Raw genomic sequence first — 19704 nt, 5'->3', positions numbered from 1 at the left:
TCTCAATTTGGGGTTCTAACTCTTTGCTCCTGAGGGAGAATGTCCAGGTTTTGAGTTCCTTCCTAGGTTGTGGGACACTGTGCCAGAGGTGGGGTGGAGTTTATGGTGATAGTGTGCCTCAGTCTCTCATATCTGCGTATGTGTAGTTTTCTTCTGTGTAGTTGTCACTCATTTAGCCTTTATGTGTGTGTGTGTGTTTTTTTTTTCCTTAGAGGAAATTGTTCCATATGTAGCTGTAGACTCACTGTGGTGTTGGGAGGGGGTGAGTTGAGGATTTTCCTATATTACCATCAAAAACTAGATTTTTATTTTACTTGCATTTATTTTTTAAAAACTAGATTTAAATCTAATCTATATTAGTAGAGGAACTTAATCCATTTACATTTAATATGATTACCAATAAAGGTTTATTTCTGCTATTTACCTATTCTCTGTGTTATGTTCTTTTGTTCCTCAGTTCCTCTATTAATCTTTAGTGTCATTTTTTTAAGTGTTCCGTTTGGATTCACTTCTTTCATTTTCATCATTCTTCCCCTAGTAATTACCTAGGGAATTACAATTACCACCTTAAATTTACAGCAATTTTGTTTGAATAATACTAGTTTAGCTTCAATAGTGTGTGAAAGTTCTGCTTTTATACATCTCTATTCCTTCTCCATGTTGTTACCATAAGTTATATTTTTATTTGTTGTGTACCCAAACAGATTTATATTTGTTTTGTGCATTTGCTTTTTAAATACCTTAGGAAGAAGGAAGATGTTACAAATCAAACCAAAGTACCAAAATAACACTGCCTTTTATGTTTACTTAGGAAATTACATTTACTAGTGTTTATTTTTTCTCATGATGTCAGGGTATTTACTGTGGTCCTTTCATTTCAGGCTGAAGGACCTGTAGCATTTCTTGTATGTCTACTGTAAACAACCTTCAGCTTTTGTCTGGAAATGTCTTAATTTTTCCTTTATTCTTAAAGGATAGTTTTGCTGGATATATTTGACAGTTTTCTTTTTCCTTTTGAGACTATAATATCCCACTGGAGTTTATGATTTTTTTTTTTTTAAGTTTATGTATTTTTGAGAGAGAGCGAGTGAGCACAAGTAGGGAAGGGGCAGAGAGAGAGAAGGGAGAGAGAGAATCCCAAGCAGGCTCTGCACTGTCAGCATAGAGCCCAATGAGGGGCTTGAACTCATGAACTGTGAGATCATGACCTGAGCCTAAATCAAAGTTGTATGCTTAGTGACTGAGCCACTGAGGCACCCCTGGACTCTGATTTCTGGTGAGAAGTCAACTGTTAATTTTATTGAGGATTTCTTGTATGTGACAAGTTGCTTCCTCTAGTTGCCCTCAAATTCCTCTCCTTGTGTTTAGGTTTCAGCAGTTTGAATGTAATGTGAGTTTGGTGTGGATCTGAGTTCATCCTATCTGCATGGAAATTCAGAGATTTTTGGATGTGTATATTCACATCTTTCATCAAATCTGGGAAGTTTTCAGCCATTATTTCTTGAAATCTTTTGCTTCTTCCTCTGAGATAACTGTAATGTGTATGTTGGTACATGTCATGCATCCTTACAGATTCCTTAGGCTGTTCACTATTCTTCATTGTTTCTAGCTGCTCCTTAGACTGAATAGTTTCAGTGTCTTCAAGTTCTCTGAATTTTTCTTTTGCTTGTTGAAGTCTGCTTTTGAACCCTTCTAGTAAGCTTTTAATTTCAGGTCTTGTCCTTTTCAGCTTCAGAATTACTGTTTGGTTTCTTTTTATTTCTGTCTCTTTACTGGCATACTCATTTTGTCATTGTTTTGCTGATTTCCCTTTTTTCCCCCCCTCATGATTTCCTTTAGCACATTGACCATTTAAGACCATTGCTGTAACATCTTTGACAGTTCCAATGTTTTAGCTTCCTCAGCAATGTTTTTTTGTTTTTGTTTTTGTTTTTGTTTTTTTTTCCTGTGAATGGCCCATAGTAGCCTGTTTATGTGTTTGGTAATTTCTTTGTTGAGTACTGGAAATTATGTGTATTTCTGGTAATGTTGGAAATCTAATTCACTCATTAGAGACTATAGAGTTTTGCTTCTTGGGGGCTGAATCTATCCATTTGTGACTTTCTGAGCTGTTTTTGCAAAATATGTTACATGTTTAGTGTGGTCACTGAAGATTCTGGCAGCCCGTCAGTGAGCTGACAAAGATTTCCTGAAAAGTCTGGCTCCCAGAAGAGAAACTGTCTCTTTAAATCCCATCTCAGCCAGAGAACTACTTGAATCTGTCAGGGTTCAAACAGTTGCCAGCCTCTCTGTTGGTCCCATATTGATCAAAAACCATGATCAGTAATCAGTACACATAACTCTGAGTTTTGGAGGACAGGGTTCTTGTTGCTTACTCTGACACCAGCTAGCTGCAGTAGGAACATAGGCTGCAAATCCCCTGGCAAGGGGTTGCAGGGATGGGGGAGGGATGGTTCCACTACACTCTAGGGTTCCAAAATAGTTGATTCAGACAGTTCCTGCTAGCTCAATAGTGGGTTAGAGGCATAGATTCTTAGAACTTCTTGTTCTAGCACCTTCTATGATGTCACTCCAGTTCTTCCATGTTACGCACATATTTTTAGTATACCTTTCTAATTCCTCTGACTTAAAAAAAACAAAACAAAATTATGTTGAGTTAATGGGTGTTTGCTCTAAGGGTTACAATATGTATCTTAATTGATCACAGTCTACTTCAAATGAAAACTGACTTAATTCTGGTAAAATCTAGGATCTTTGATCTGATATAGCTCCATTTTACCCCCCTTTGTTTTCTTATTAACACTTTGCTGCTAGGTTTTATTATAAGTTATTTAAAATTATGGCTTTATATAATCTTTTAAAGTATCAAGACAGAGCTATATTTATACAGTATTATATATTTAATCACATGATGTTACTTGCTTCTTGTGGATTTTAATTACCATCTGGTATTATTTTCTTTTACCCTGAAGGACATTGAGCTGGTTTGGGCAGTGGTAGCAGCCTGAGTTAAGAATGCTACTGCTCTTAGCTCAAGTTTAGCAGGGTTTTTTTTACTTTAAATCAATAAACACTTCTCAAGTTGTTAATATTTGGTTGGGTTCCTAAGCCTTCAAATGTTTGTTTTTGATAATTCTTACCAGTTTTATAGTTGTTGTTTTGGAGGAGAGTTTTCTAAACTATTCACTCTGCCATAGCTGGAAGTTCACCTGTGTACCTTGATATTTTTTGCATAGTATAGACAACTTTTTCAACTTTTTTTATTGTTGTAAAATACACTTGAAATTTACCAATTTAACCATTATTAAGTGTACATTCAGTGGTAGTAAATACATCCATAATGTTGTGCAACTATCACCAGTATTCATCTGGGTAACTCTTTGCATCTTGCAAAACTGGAACTCTAGGAGTGCCTGGCTGGCTCAGTTGGAAGAACATGTGATTCTTGATCCTTGGGGTTGTGAGTTCGAGCCCCACATTGGGAATAGAGATTACAAAAACAAACAAACAAAACCAAACTGGAACTCTATACCCTTTAAGCAGTTTCCCCTATTATTCCCTCCCCCAGGTCCCTGGTAATCAGTCTTCCACTTTGTCAGTATGATTTTGACTAAGTACCTTATATAAGTGAAATAATATTGTATTTATTTGTGTCTTTGTGAATGGCTTATTTCATTTAGTATAATGTCCTCAATGTTTATCCATGTTGTAGCAAGTTTTTTCTTTTTAAGGCTAAATAATACTCCGTTGTATGTACATATCACATTTTGTTTATTCATTCATCCATTGATGGGCAGTGGGTTGCTTCTGTGTTTCAGTTATTGTGAGTAATGCTGCTATGAATATAGGTGTACAAATATCTCTTTGAGGGGCGCCTGGGTGACTCAGTCAGTTAAGCATCTCTCTCCCTTCCGGTGACGATCTCCATGCTGGGTGTGGAGCTTGTTTGAGATTCTCTCTCTCTCTCTCTCTCTCTCTCTCTCCCTCTCACTCTCCCCTGCTCATGCACATATCTCTCTCTCAAAATAAAATTTGCTTCTTACAATGGTTCAAGTGATGGAATAAATTCTAAAAACAAAACAAAAAAAAAACCACAACACAAATATGCCTTTGAGACCCTCGTTTCCATTCTTTTTGGTATATTGCTATAAGTGGAATTTCTGGATCACATGGTAATTTTTAAATTTTTGAGGAACCTCTGTGCTGTTTTCCATGGTGGCTGTACCATTTTACATTCCCACCAGCAGTTTGCAAAGGTTCCAATTTCTCCAAATCCTTGCCAACATTACTTGTTTTCTGTTTGATAGTAGCTATCCCAGTGTTTCTGTTGTGGTACCTACAACACAACCTTCTGAAAAAATTTTTCTTTTTAATGTTTATTTTTGAGAGAGTGCATGTGAGTGATTGGGTGGGGCAGGGGCAAAGAGAGGGAGAGACACAGAATCTGAAGCAGGCTCCAGGCTCCAAACTACAGCACAGAGCTCGATGCGGTGCTCGAACCCACGAACCGTGAGATCATGACCTGAGCCAAAGTTGGGCACTTAACTGCCTGAACCACCCAGGTGCCCCTGTGATACCTCATTCTAGTTATGATTTGTATTTCCCTAATGATTAGGGATGTTGAGCTGGAATGACAGGGGCTTGCAGCAATGAGGTAGGGAGGTAGAACCACAATGGCCACCGTCCTTTCTAACTACATTTGTGTAATCAGAATCTCAGCAGTGGGCAATCCGTGATATTTGGAGGACAGAGTGCTTTTTGTCTACCTGGGCTCTTTTTGAAAGCTTTGTATAAGCTGCTCCAGGAATATGTTTACTGCTGCCGGCCTTGTGGCTAAGGGGGCAGAGGATGAGTAGCTGCTGTTGTGTTAAGAGCTAAAATTGACCGAAATTAACTGCAGTTTATTCCCCAAAGTTTCCTCTGGGAGTTGGAAGCCTTCTATAGACTCCAGAGTTTCAAAAAGTTTTTTCACATAGATTATGTCAGTCCAGGTGTTGTCTAGGTGAAGACAGATTCCTGGTGCTTTCTGCTCTGCCATCTTCCCATAATTCTCTCTATTAGATGGCTTTTTGTGCTATTCTCAGCTATGTCCAATGATTTATAAAAATTGGGTTCAGAGCCTAGACATGGCTAAAAGTGGACATGCTTCTCTTATGCTGATGGAGCCGAGGGGAAGGAAAACAGTTGGGAGTTGGGCAAGGAGTCATTGGAGTATCATCTTGCTTGGGTCTTTCAGTCCCATTCCTTTCTTTCCCAGAGGTGGCCTGAGGCTTGGCCCTTTACATACCTTTTCCCCCATTGAAACTTTCTGGCTTCAGCTGCCTCCCTTTCCCCATATACCCTGTCTAGAGGTGGGCAGACAGAGAATAAAGTTGCACCTGCTTCTTAACCTTGCCTTGTAACTGCTGGGTACCCTTTGTGGTTGGTGTGAAGGGACTCCAACTAGAGATCATGGCTCCAGGGTAAGTGTTGGCTCTGTACATCCTGCCTAAGGCTTTCATTCATTTTTTCAGTCAGCTCTGTGAAGGTAGGGGTGCTGGGCTTGAGGTGTGTTTGGGGCTGGGGTGAAATTGATGGGAGTCACTCCGAGCTCATGTCCTGATGGAGCTTTTGGGAAACTACTGTCAGGGAGGGGAGAGAGGGTATTTGCCCCAGAAATTAATATGCCAATAATCCCACCTGTTATGTGGAGAAATTGCACATATATAATTCTGGAAGAAACTGTACTGATTAGGTCTCTTGCTTCCATGATAGAATTTCTGTGACTAAAAGCCAAATTAATTTTATTATTGCCTTTATTTTTCTGCAGTTAGTGCAATGAACACCTCTGTAACAAGATGCCTTGTCTTTCTCTTTTGGCAGAGGAACGTCATGGCATCTGGAGTCATCCCTCAGATTTCTCTCATCATGGGCCCATGTGCTGGTGGGGCCGTGTATTCCCCAGCTCTAACAGACTTTACGTTCATGGTAAAGGTAAGAAGGAAGGGCCTGTTTTTCCTGCCCTTTGAGAGTTGTTCAGTAACTCACCTGCAGTAAAAAGAATCCCTGACCTAGATCTGGGTTATCTGCATTGTCATTGGCTTTCAGCATAGTAATGATAAGATGTTAGTGGAGAGAAGGTTTTGGCATGAAATCTGTAGCTTATGGGGCTTCTGTGGCAGAATGTGTTTGTGTACTTCATTGGTGGGTGATTTTACTTGTTGATTTGAAATGCAAATGATTTCCAAGGAATCAAAGGATCCTATCTGCCCAGACAGATGATTGTTTACTGAATCCTTTTAAGAAGTTTCTCACGGTAGGCTTTCCTGTAATCTATTGGGAAGTTGTTTCTTATGTCCTACCTTTATTTTTTCAGCTTTTTGCCATTTCATTACATACTGTTTATAATGGTAATGGTAAATCTGATTTCTAACTTCATTTTGAGAGGTGCGTATCTTTAGTACATAATTTTTATGGAATGATATTTTTAATTTTATTTTACTTATTTTTTTGAAAAAAATTTTTAAATTTTATTTTCTTAAAATTACATCCAAATTAGTTAGCATATAGTGCAACAATGATTTAGGAGTAGATTCCTTAATGCCCCTTACCCATTTAGCCCATCCCCCCTCCCACAACCCCTCCGGTAACCCTCTGTTTGTTCCCCATATTTATAAGTCTATTCTGTTTTGTCCCCCTCCCTGTTTTTATATTACTTTTGTTTCCCTTCCATTATATTCATCTTTTTTGTCTCTTAAAGTCCTCATATGAGTAAAGTCATATGATATTTGTCTTTCTCTGATGGACTAATTTCGCTTAGCATAATGCCCTCGAGTTCCATCCACATAGTTGAAAATGGCAAGATTTCATTCTTTTTGATTGCCGAGTAATAATCCATTGTGTGTGTGTGTGTGTGTGTGTGTATGTGTGTGTGTGTGTGTGTATACATGTATATAAATATGTGGTGTGTGTGTATGTATGTATATATATATATATATACACACACACACACACACACATATATATATACACACACACACACGCACCACATCTTCTTTATCCATTCATCCTTCAATGGACATATGAGCTCTTTCCATGCTTTGGCTATTGTTGATACTGTTGCTATAAACATGGGGGTGCTTGTGTCCCTTTGAAACAGCACACATGTATCCCTTGGAAAATACCTAGTAGTGTAATTGCTGGGTTGTAGGGTAGTTCTATTTTTAGTTTTTTGAGGAACCTCCATACCATTTTCCAGAGTGGCTGCACTAGCTTGCATTCCCACCAACAATGCAAAAGAGATCTCTTTCTCCTCATCCTCATCAACATCTGTTGTTGCCTGAGTTGTTAATGTTAGCCATTATGTCAGGTGTGAGGTGGTATCTCATTGTGATTTTGATTTGTATTTCCCTGATGATGAGTGATGTTGAACATTTTTTCATATGTCGGCCATCTGAATGTCTTCCTTGGAGAAGTGTCTATTCATGTCTTTTGCCCATTTCTTCACTGGATTATCTGTTTTTTGGGTGTTGAGTTTGATAAGTTCTTTATAGATTTTGGATACTAACCCTTTATCTGATATGTCATTTGCAAATATCTTCTCCCATTGTGTCAATTACCTTTTAGGTTTGCTGGTTGCTTTCTTGGCTGTGCAGAAGGTTTTTATTTTGATGAGGTCCCAGTCATTCATTTTTGCTTTTGTTTCCCTTGCCTCCAGAGACGTGTTGAGTAAGAAGTTGCTGCGGCCAAGGTCAAAGAGGTTTTTGCCTGCTTTCTCCTCTAGGATTTTGATGGCTTCCTGTCTTACATTTAGGTCTTTCATCCATTTTGAGTTTAGTTTTGTGTATGGTGTAAGAAAGTGGTCCAGGTTCATTCTTCTGCATGTCGCTGTCCAGTTTTCCCAGCACCACTTGCTGAAGAGACTGTCTTTATTCCATTGGATATTCTTTCCTGCTTTGTCAAAGATTAGTTGGCCATACGTTTGTGGGTCCATTTCTGGGTTCTCTATTCTGTTCCATTGATCTGAGTGTCTGTTCTTGTGTCAGGTCCATACTGTCTTAATAGTTACAGCTTTGTAATATAGCTTGAAGTCTGGGATTGTGGTGCCTCCTGCTTTGGTTTTCTTTTTCAAGATTGCTTTGGCTATTCGGGGTCTTTTCTGGTTCCATACAAATTTTAGGATTATTTGTTCTAGTTCTGTGGAGAATGCTGGTTTAATTTTGATAGGGATTGCATTGAATGTGTAGATTGCTTTGGGTAGTATCGACATTTTAACAATATTTGTTCTTCCTATCCAGGAGCATGGAATATTTTTCCATTTTTTGGTGTCGTCTTCAATTTTTTCATAAGCTTCCTATAGTTTTCAGTGTGTAGATTTTTCACCTCTTTGGTTAGATTTATTCCTAGGTATTTTATGGGTTTTGGTGCAATTGTAAATGGGATTGATTCCTTGATTTCTCTTTCTGTTGTTTCATTGTTGGTGAATAGGAATGAAACCGATTTCTGTGCATTGATTTTATATCCTGCAACTTTGCTGAATTCATGAATCAGTTCTAGCAGTTGTTTGGTGGAATCTTTAGGGTTTTCCATATACAGTATTGTGTCAAATGGGAAGAGTGAAAGTTTGACCTCCTCCTGGCTGATTTGGATGCCTTTTATTTCTTTGTGTTGTCTGATTGCAGAGGCTAAGACTTCCAATACTATGTTGAATAACAGTGGCGAGAGTAGACATCCCTGTCTTGTTCCTGACCTTAGGGGGAAAGCTCTCAGTTTTTCCTCATTGTGGATGATTTAATGTTGGGTCGTTCATATATAGCTTTTATGATCTTGAGGTATGATCCTTCTATCCCTACTTTCTTGTGGGTTTTGATCAAGAAAGGATGCTGTATTTTGTCAAATGCTTTCTCTGCATCTATTGAGAGGGTCATATGGTTCTTGTCCTTTTTTAATTGATGTGATGAATCATGTTAATTATTTTGCAGATATTGAACCAGCCCTTCATTCCAGGTATAAATCCCACTTGGTCCTGGTGAATAATTTTTTTAATGTATTGTTGGAGCCATTTGGCTAATATCTTGTTGAGGATTTTTGCATCCGTGTTCATCAGGGAAATTGGTCTATAGTTCTTTTTAGTGGGGTCTCTGTCTGGTTTTGGAATCAAGGTAATGATGGCTTCATAGAAAGAATTTGGAAGTTTTCCTTCCATTTCTATTTTTTGGAACAGCTTCCTAAGAATAGATGTTAACTCTTCTTTAAATGTTTCGTAGAATTCCCCTGGAAAGCCATCGGGCCTGGACTCTTGTTTTTGGGGAGATTTTTGATTTCTAATTCAATTTCTTTACTGGTTATGGGTCTGTTCAAGTTTTCTATTTATTCCTGTTTCACTTTTGGTAGTGTATATGTTTCTAGGAATTTGTACATTTCTTCCAGATTGCCCATTTTATTGGCATATAGTTGCTCATAGTATTCACAATAGTATTGTTTGCATATCTGCTCTGTTGGTTGTGATCTCTCCTCTTTCACTCTTGATTTTATTTATTTGGGTCCTTTCCTTTTTCTTTTTGACCAAACTGGCTAGTGGTTTATCAAGATATTTCTAATTTTAAATCAGGCCTACTTGCATTTATACAAGAACTTGCATTATACTTGAACTTGATAACATTTTTAAAAAATTAGTTTTTCTTTATAAAATACATTTAACAGTAATGAGCAAATAAATTCCAAGACTGATTGGGAGTAGGATGGGGAGAAAAGCTAGTCTTCTAGTATGAGGAGAACAATGTAAATGAGGGAATGTAAATAAGGAACACTTTTTTTCTCAAGGGTAGTTTGGCAGTAGGAATTGACAAGTTTTGAAACTTTGATACAGATATTCTGTTTTTCGTGATGGATTGAAAGCAATCTGTATGTTCAACAGAGGTGGTTTTAACAATGAAGATGACCACTTCTCTTCCTGAACAAAGCAGAATTCCCTATACTTTGCCCACTCAGTCAATATATACAATACCTATCTGAGCTAACCCAGCCTTCTGCTCCCTGCCAGGAACAGAGGTGTCAATTCTTTTGGGTAAGGACATTCTCTCCCGCTCTCCCTACATTCATGCGCATTGTGTAATAAGACTCCTCACACTTTTTCAGTAGCCAGACTTCTGTTTGTTCTCTTTCATCTACTGTTTTCAGCCTCTCCCTTTGTACTGGATCCTCCCATCAGAACTAACCCATGTTCAGGTATTTCTTATCTCAAAAACTAACACAAAAGTCCTCCCCTAGTCTGTATCTCCCTGTGGCTATTGCCCTATTCCTGTCTTCCCACTCTCCTTAACACATTCCAATTTGGCTCTGTCCCCTCACTCCACTAAACCTGTTTTTTTAAAGGTCATCAGTGATTTCTGTGTCACTGTAAGTGATCTTTAGCATGCATTTCCCTCCATGTGTTAGCAACATTCTTTCCCTTTGCTTCTACTCTGTTGTCTCTGGCCTCTCCTCTTCCCTCTCTGGCTGTCTTGGTGTCCCTTGTCATCTCATGCTATTCCATTCACTGTATATGCTGGGTTTCATTCTACATGGCTTTCTCCCTCTTTCTTAGTGGTTATTTTCCAGCTTTATTGAGAGATGATTAACGTATAACATTGTATAAGTTTAAGGTGTATGATGTGTTGATTTGATAAACTTATATTTTGCAAAAATAATTACCATTGTAGTGTTACTTAGCTAACACCTCCATCACCTCAAATAATTACCATTTCTTTTCTATGGTGAGAACATTTAAGATCTACTCTCCTAGCAATTATCAAGTGTATAATACAGTATTAACAGTAAGAGTCACTCTGCGCGTATGTGACATCTCCAGAACGTACTCATCTTATAACTGCAAGTTTATACCTTTCACCAGCACCTCCCTCCCCATTCCCCCAGTCACCAGCTGCTGGTAACTACCATTCTACTCTGTTTCTAGGAATCCAGATTTTTTGCTTCTTTTTAAAGAATATTTGTTTGTTTATTTATTTATTTAGAGATAGGGCACTCAGGTGAGCGAGCAGGGGAGGGGCAGAGAGAGGAAAAAGAGAGAGATTCCCAAGCAGGCTCTTTGCTGTCAGTGCCGAGTCCAGTGTGGGATCTCACAAACCGTGAGATCATGACCTGAGCCAAAATCAAGAGGCAGACATTTAACCAACTGAGTCACCCAGGCACCCCTAGGAGTTCAGCTTTTTAGATTCCACACATAGGTGAGATCATACATTGTCTCTTTCTGGTTTTATTTCATTTAGCATATGCATTTATACATGGCTAATAATAATAAGCCATGAGTGAAATGCTCTCAAGGTCCATCCATGTCACAGATTGGCAGGATTTCCTTTTTTCTCATGGCTGAATAATGTGCGTTTCTTATTTTCTTCATTTATCTGTTTTTGGACACTTAGGTTGTTTCTGTATCTTAGCTATTGTAGTAATGCTACAGTGAACATTGGAGTGCAAATAATATCTCTTTGAGGTGCTTATTTCATTTCCTTTTTTAAAAAAAATTTAATTCCGGGGGTACCTGGGTGGGTCAGTTGGTTAAGCATCCAACTCTTGATTTCTGTTCAGCTCATTGTCTGATCATCATGGGATTGAGTTCCATGTTGGGCTCTGCACTGGGTGTGGAGCCTGCTTGGGATTCTCCTACCCACCCCTTCCCCCCACCCCATGACCCTACCCCAGGCACACACGCTCTCTCTTTCAAAATAATAAAATAAAATTTTAATTCCATTGTAGTCAACATACAGTGTTATCTTAGTTTTGAGTATACAATACAGTGATTCAGTAATTCCTTATATTACTCATTGTTCATCATGATGAGTGTACTATTAATTCCCTTCACCTATTTCACCTATCCCCCCCACCCACCTTCCTCTGGTAACCATCTGTTCTTTATAGTTAAGAGTCTGTGTTTTGGTTTGTCTTTTTTTTTCTTTGTTCGTTTTGTTTCTTAAATTCCACCTGTGAGTAAAATCATATGGTGTTTGTCTTTCTCTGACTGATTTATTTCTCTTAGCATTGTACTCTCTAGCTCTTGCAAATAGTGAGATTTCATTCTTTTTGATGGCTGAATAATATTTCATAGTATATATATACATATATACATATACACACACATACATATATATACACACACATACACACAGATGAACGCACGCATGCACACACACACACTGCATCTTCTTTATCCATTCATCAATCAGTGGACATTTGGGTTGCTTCAACAATTTGGCTATTGTAAATTATACTGCAATAAACACAGGGGTTATGTATCCCTTTGAATTAGTGTTTTCATATTCTTTGGTAGTATGATTACTGGATCATGGGGTAGTTTTTTGAAAAAATTTTTGAGGAACCTCTATACTGTTTTCCACAGTGGCTGCACCAGTTTGCATTCCCACCAACAATGCACGAGGGTTTCTTTTTCTCTACATCCTTTAATGTAGGGTCTCATTGTAGTAATTTTGATTTGCATTCCCCTGATGATGAGTGATGTTGAGCATCTTTTCATGTGTCTGTTGGTCCTCTGGATGTAGTCTTTGGAGAACTATCTGTTCATGTCTCCTGCCCATCTTTTGATTGTATTGTTCTTAGGGTGTTCAGTTTTATCAGTTCTTTAGTAACCCTTTATCAGATATGTTGTTTGCAAATATCTTTTTCCATTTTGTAGGTTGTCTTGTAGTTTTGCTGATGGTTTCCTTTGGATATATACCCAAAAGTGGAAATGTTGGATCATATAATAATTGTATTTTTAATTTTTTAGGGACCTCCCTGCTGTTTTTCCATAGTGGCTGTATCCATTTACATTCCCGCCAGCAGTGCACAAGTGTTCCCTATTCTCCACATTTTTGCCAACAGTTATTTCTTTTCCATAATAGCCATTCTAACAGGTTGAGGCAATACCTCTTTTTGGTTTTGATTTACATTTCCCTGATGATTAGTGATGTTGGATATCTTTTCATATGCTTGTTGACCTTTTGTATGTCTTCTTTGCACAAATGTTGAGATCTTCTGTTCATTAAAATTTTTTTTCTAGCTTTATTGATACAGTTGTCATATAACACTGTAAGTTTAAAGTGTACAATGTGATAGCTTGATACATGCATATGTTGTGAAGTGTTTATCACAGTAAGGTTAGTTAACACATTCTTCACCTCACATAGTTTTCATTTTTGATTTTTGTTGTTTTTATTGAGTTATAGGTATTCTTTAACTGTTTTTGATATTAACCCCTTTTCACATATATGGTTTGCAAATATTTTCTCCCATTCAGTAGGTGGCCTTTTCATTTTGTTGATTTTCTTTTTTTTTTTTTTTTAATTTTTTTAATGTTTATTTTTGAGACAGAGAGAGACAGAGCATGAACAGGGGAGGGGCAGAGAGAGAGGGAGACACAGAATCTGAAATGGGCTCCAGGCTCTGAGCTGTCAGCACAGAGCCCGACGCAGGGCTCGAACTCATAGACCGTGAGATCGTGACCTGAGCCGAAGTCGGACGCTTAACTGACAGAGCCACCCAGGCGCCCCTCATTTTGTTGATTTTCTTTTGCTGTGCAGAAACTTTTTAGTTTGATGTTCTGCTTGTTAATTTTTGCTTTTGTTGTTTCTGCTTTTGGTGTACTATCCATAAAATTGTTGCCAAGATCAGTATCCAGGAGCATTTTCCCTATGTTTTCTTCTAAGAGTTTTATGGTTTCAGGTCTTTAAGTCTTTAATCCATTTTGAGTTATTTTTTGTGAGCAGTCGAATATATGGGTCTGATTGCATTCTTCTGCCTGTACTTACCCAGTATCCCCAAAATCATTTATTGAAGAAATGTCTTTTCCTCATTGAGTATTCTTGGCTCCCTTGTCAATATTAGTTGGCATTATATATGAGGATTTACTTTTGGGCTCTTGATTCTGTTCTGTTGGTCTGTATGTCTGTTTTTATGCTATTACCATACTGTTTTTATTATTGTAACTTTGCATTATAGTTTGGAATCAGAAAGTATGGTGCCTCCAGGGGCATCTGGGTGGCTCAGTCAGTTAAGTGTCCAACTTCAGCTCAAGTCATGATCTTGTGGTTTGTGGGTTCCAGCCCCACATCGGGCTCTGTGCTCACAGCTCAGAGCCTAGAGCCTGCTTCAGATTCTGTGTCTCCCTCTCTGTCTGTTCCTCCCCTACTTGCATCTGTCTCTCTCTCTCTCTCTCTCTCTCTTTCAAAAATAAAGATTAACAAAAAAAAAAGTGTGGTGTCTCCAGCTTTATTCTTCTTTGTCAGGATTGCTTTGGCTGTTCTGGGTCTTTGGTTCCATGCAAACTTTAGATGGTTTTTTTTCTATTTGTCAAAAATGTCCCTGGAATTTTCAAAGGAATTGCATTGAATCTATAGAGGGCTTTGGGTAGAATGGACATTTTAACAGTATTCTTATCCATGAATCTGAGATCTCTTCCATTTATTTGTGTTCTCTTCTGTGTCTTTCACCAAAGTCTTAGAGTTTTCAGTGTTTAGATCTTTCACTTCTGTGGTTAAATTTTCTTTCTTTTTTTTTTTTAAACATTTATTCATTTTTTGAGAGAGAGAGAGAGGTGGAGTGTGAGTGGGGGAGGGGCAGAGGGAGACATATAACCTGAAGCAGGCTCCAGGCTCTGAGCTGTGAGACAGAGTCCAACGACCGGCTTGAACCCATAAACTGCGAGATCATGACCTGAGCCGGAGTTGGATGCTTAACCAGCTGAGCCACCCAAGCATCCTGGTTAAATTTATTTCCAATATTTTTTTATGTTTGATGCTGTTGTGGATGTGCTAGCTTTCTTTTTCAGATATTTTATTAGTGTATAGAAATGATACTGATTTCTGGATTTTTTTTGTATGCTTTCTCAGTTATGTGTTGTTATCATAAGCACTCCCATCCTCTACTTGCAGAACTTTCTTTAATGTCTGCATATTGGTGCCATCAGCCTTCTTTTGTCCTCTATAACTGATCATCTGGTCTTAACTATTCTATATGTTAAGTATGTCATGTATTTAATGCGACTACAGTAAAAATGCTAACGGATTGGTTTTTTTTTTGTTTTTTCTTAAAGGACTAGACAGTCCATGAAAGAAGTGTAATGAAAGGCTAGCCCAGCCAGGTAATAAAATATAGAGTGAAAATAACTGTTTAATCAACTTGTAAGTAAGTAGACCAGAGGAACAGATTTGAGAAATAGATCTGAGTATACTTGGATAGCTAGTTTATGATGAAATGGGTATTACTCTATTCAGGGTCACCCATGATGTCAATTTTTTGTATCAGAGACCCCAGAGATTCCTGCATTACTAAATCCATTTGACATTTCTCAGTCATCATCTTACTTGACTTTTTAGCGTTTGACCTAGCCAATCACTCCTTCCTCTGAAACATCGAAGTACCATGGTCTTTTGGTTTTCTTCCTCTGTCTCTTCTCTCATTCTCTTGGTGATCTTATCCCATCTTAAGACTTTATTTTTTTTTTTTCAACGTTTATTTATTTTTTTGGGACAGGGAGAGACAGAGCATGAATGAGGGAGGGGCAGAGAGAGGGAGACACAGAATCCGAAACAGGCTCCAGGCTCTGAGCCATCAGCCCAGAACCCGATGCGGGGCTCGAACTCATGGACTGCGAGATCGTGACCTGGCTGAAGTCGGACGCTTAACCGACTGCGCCACCCAGGCGCCCCCCATCTTAAGACTTTAAATATCCATCTCTATGCTGACAACTCTCCTATCTGTGTCTTCAGGAATGAAACACTCCTGAACTCTAGAATTACATACTCAGTTGCTTACCAGTGTTTCCATTTGGACGTTAGTGGTGTCTCAAACTTGATGGGTTTTGGTCTCTAACAAGCCTCCTCCAAAGTGTTCTCTGACAGCCTTCCTCATCTCAGTAAATGGCCTTCCACTGGCTCAGGTAAAAAAAAAAAAAAAAAACAACATTGCAGTATTTTAACTCCGCCTTTTCTGTCGCAAGCTAAGTTCAGTTCGAAATCATAGTCTCTCTACTTTAGGATGTAATTTAAAATCAGATTGTTGTGTACTTCTTACTATTTACACTGCTGCTGTTTAGATTCAAGGATCCCATCTGGATTATTGCAGAATCCTTCTAACTGGTCTCCCTGATTCTTCTTTGCCTCCTCACCTGTTTAATTTAAAAAATTTTGAGCATTGTTAATTGTCTCATACTTAGCGAGGTATGTGAAATATGTACAGTTCAGCAATTTCAAAGTACAAGTCCACATAAATAACACTGAGATCAAGAAATGGTCGCCAGAGTCCTGCTCCCATTACCTTTACTAATCATTATTGCCTCCATTCATCCTGTCCAGAGTTATTACCTCAACTTTTATGGTAATTTTTTTATTTGCTTTGATTTACAGTTAAAAATCATGGTTTAGTCTTGCTTATTTTGACCTTCATGTAAGGTGAAAGGATATTCATTCTTTCGTTCATTCTTTTGTATATGGCTGTGACTCGTTGGCTTTAAGATTTATCCATATTCTTCGTAAATGTAGTTCGTACATTTTAATAGCTCCGTAGTATATTAACTTATTCATTCTACTACCATTTGTGTTTAAAGACTTCTGCCGTTGCCATTGATGCTGATATAAGCATTCTTATAGTTGTATCTCGATTTTAGGTTCTCAAGGGCACAGTTATGTCATAGGATGTACATACCTTCAGCTTTTTTAGGTAATGCCTGACTCTTCTGTAAAGAGGTTGCAGCAGTTTACACTTCTCTTTGTAATGTTTGAGAATTTCACTTCTTCCACATCCTTGCCAGCACCTTTATTAATATAATTATGCCAGTTTGCATGTGGTGTGATTTCTCATTGCATTTCCATGACTAATGAGGTTTAGCACCTTCTCATGTTTCTTCTTTTGTGGCATGCCTGTTCATCTATTTTGCCCATTTAAATTTTTTTAATGTTTATTTTTGAGAGAGAGCGAGGGAGCACACAAGCAGGTAAGGGGCAGAGAGAGAGGGAGACAAGAATCTGAAGCAGGCTTCAGGCTCTGAGCCGTCAGTGGAGCGTCTGATGCGGGTCTTGAACTCACGAACTGTGAGATCATGACCTGAGCCGAAGTTGGATGCTTAACTGACTGAGCCACCCAGGCACCCCTATCTTGCCCATTTTAAAATTTGTGCGTTTTTTTTTCTTATTTTTAGGAGTACTTTGTATGTTCTGGATATAAGTTCTTTATCAGTTGTGTTGTACCTATCTTCTCCCATGCTGTGATTTTGCAATTTTCCTCCTCTTAATGCTAGCTTTCGAACAGATTTTTTGAAAAGTCTTTATTTTAAAATTCATACTTGCAGAATTCTTTTTTTTTTTTTTTTAATTTTTTTTTCAACGTTTATTTATTTTTGGGACAGAGAGAGACAGAGCATGAACGGGGGAGGGGCAGAGAGAGAGGGAGACACAGAATCTGAAACAGGCTCCAGGCTCTGAGCCATCAGCCCAGAGCCTGACGCGGGGCTCGAACTCACGGACCGTGAGATCGTGACCTGGCTGAAGTCGGATGCTTAACCGACTGCGCCACCCAGGCGCCCCCATACTTGCAGAATTCTTAACCATTTGTGTGTGTGTGTGTGTGTGTGTGTGTGTGTGTGTGTGTGTGTTTTAGAGTGTGAGTGGGGGAAGGGCAGAGGAAGAGGGTAAGAGAGAATCTTCATTAAGCAGGCTCCATGCCTAGCACGAAACCCGATGAGGGACTTGATCTCAAGACTGTGAGATTATGACCTGAGCCAAAATCCAAGAGTCAGATGCTTAACTGACTGAGCCACTCAGGTACCCTAGAATTCTTAACCATTTGTGAGTGGGTGGTACATATCACGTCTCTTTACTGCTTAATGCTTTGGTATATAATTCTTAAGAATTAGGATATTTTCTTACCCAACCAGTTATTCAAGGAGTTTAACACTGACACAGTACTTCAAAAGAACTGTGGTAAAATACACAAAAAAGTTTACAGTGGTAAATTTCAGTTACATTTCGGTTGCATTAGGTGCAATCACATTTTTGTGCAACCATCACCACCATCTATCTCCAGAATTTTTTCATCTATCCCAGCTGGAACTTTGTACTTACTAAACACTAGCTTACCATTAACCTGCTACTCCTAGTACCATTCTGTCTCTGTGAATTTGTGGAATCATATGTCATTTGTCTGTTTGTGACTGGCTTATTTCAGTTAGTATAATGTCTTCAGAGTTCATCCATGTTGTAATATTTATCAGCCTTCCTTTTTAAAAAAATTTTTTTTTAATTTACATCCAAATTAGTTAGCATATAGTGCAACAATGATTTCAGGAGTAGATTCCTTAATGTTCTTTACCCATTTAGCCCATCCCCCCCCCAATCCCTCCAGTAACCCTCTGTTCTCCATATTTAAGAGTCTCTTGTGTTTTGTCCCCCTCCTTGTTTTTATATTATTTTTGTTTCCCTTCCCTTATGTTCATCTGTTTTGTCTCCTAAAGTCCTCATATGAGTGAAGTCATATGATTTTTGTCTTTCTCTGATTAATTTTGTTTAACATAATACCTTCTAGTTCCATCCACATAGTTGCACATGGCAAGATTTCATTCTTTTTGATTGCCAAGTAATACTTCATTGTATATATATACCACATCTTTTTTATCCATTCACCCATCAATGGACATTTGGGCTCTTTCCATACTTTGGCTATTGTTGATAGTGCTGCCATAAACATTGGAGTGCATGTGTCCCTTTGAAACAGCACACCTGTATCCCTTGGATAAATACCTAGTAGTGCAATTGCTGTGTCGTAGGGTAATTATGTTTTTAATTTTTTGAGGAACCTCCATACTGTTTTCCAGAGTGGCTACACCAGTTTGCATTTCCACCAGCAGTGCAAAAGAGATCCTCTTTCTCCACATCCTCTCCAACATCTGTTGTTGCCTGAGTTGTTAATGTTTACCATCTGACAGGTGTAAGGTGGTATCTCAATGTGGTTTTGATTTGTATTTCCCTGATGATGAGTGATGTTGAGCATTCTTTCATATGTCTGTTGGCCATCTGTATGTCTTCTTTAGAGAAGTGTCTATTCATGTCTTTTGCCCATTTCTTCACTGGATTATTTGTTTTTTGGGTGTTGAGTTTGCTAAGTTCTTTATAGATTTTGGATACTAACCCTTTATCTGATATGTCGCTTGGAAATATCCTCTCCCATTCTGTCGGTTGCCTTTTAGTTTTTATCAGCCTTCCTTTTTAAGGCTTATTAGTGTTCTTTTGTATGATACACCACATTTGTATATCCATTCATTGGTCAGTGAATACTTGAGCTGTTTCCGTCTTTTGACTATTGCACATAATACTGCAACAAATGTTGGTGTACAAACATTTCTTTGAATCCCTGTGTTTGTTTTTTGGGGCATACACCTAGGAGTGGAATTACTGGATCAAATGTTATTTCTCTTTAATATTTTTAGGAAAAATCATGCTGTTTTACGCAGTGGCATATCAGGAAAAAATTCTGGTCTTGTATAATTCTTTTAAAATGTCGAGTTAGGTTTGTCATTATTTTGAGTAGTTTTGCATCAATATTTCTATGGGATGTTGATTTGTAGTTTGTTTTTGTAGTGTCTTTGGCTTTGGTATTAAGGTCATGCTGGGCCTTAAGAAGTGTTCCATTTACTTTAATTATTTTGGAAGTATTTGAGAGGGATTGGTTTTAATCCTTCTT

General features: G+C 38.2%; 1 protein-coding gene across 2 annotated transcripts in view; it reads left to right on the top strand.

The window, feature by feature from the left end:
* The window catches only part of PCCB (propionyl-CoA carboxylase subunit beta), a 97054-nt gene that overhangs the window by 30432 nt on the left and 46918 nt on the right, over positions 1 to 19704 (top strand). For both annotated transcript variants that reach the window (XM_043595336.1, XM_043595337.1), the window contains one exon: positions 5863 to 5973. In XM_043595336.1, the coding sequence (XP_043451271.1) occupies positions 5863 to 5973 (111 nt within the window). The remainder of the gene's footprint in view (positions 1 to 5862; positions 5974 to 19704) is intronic.

The sequence above is a fragment of the Prionailurus bengalensis genome, chromosome C2 (assembly GCF_016509475.1).
Source record: "Prionailurus bengalensis isolate Pbe53 chromosome C2, Fcat_Pben_1.1_paternal_pri, whole genome shotgun sequence".
Lineage (NCBI taxonomy): Eukaryota > Metazoa > Chordata > Mammalia > Carnivora > Felidae > Prionailurus > Prionailurus bengalensis.
Note: the sequence above shows the minus strand (reverse complement) of the source record. Positions and strands in the feature narration are given on the sequence as shown.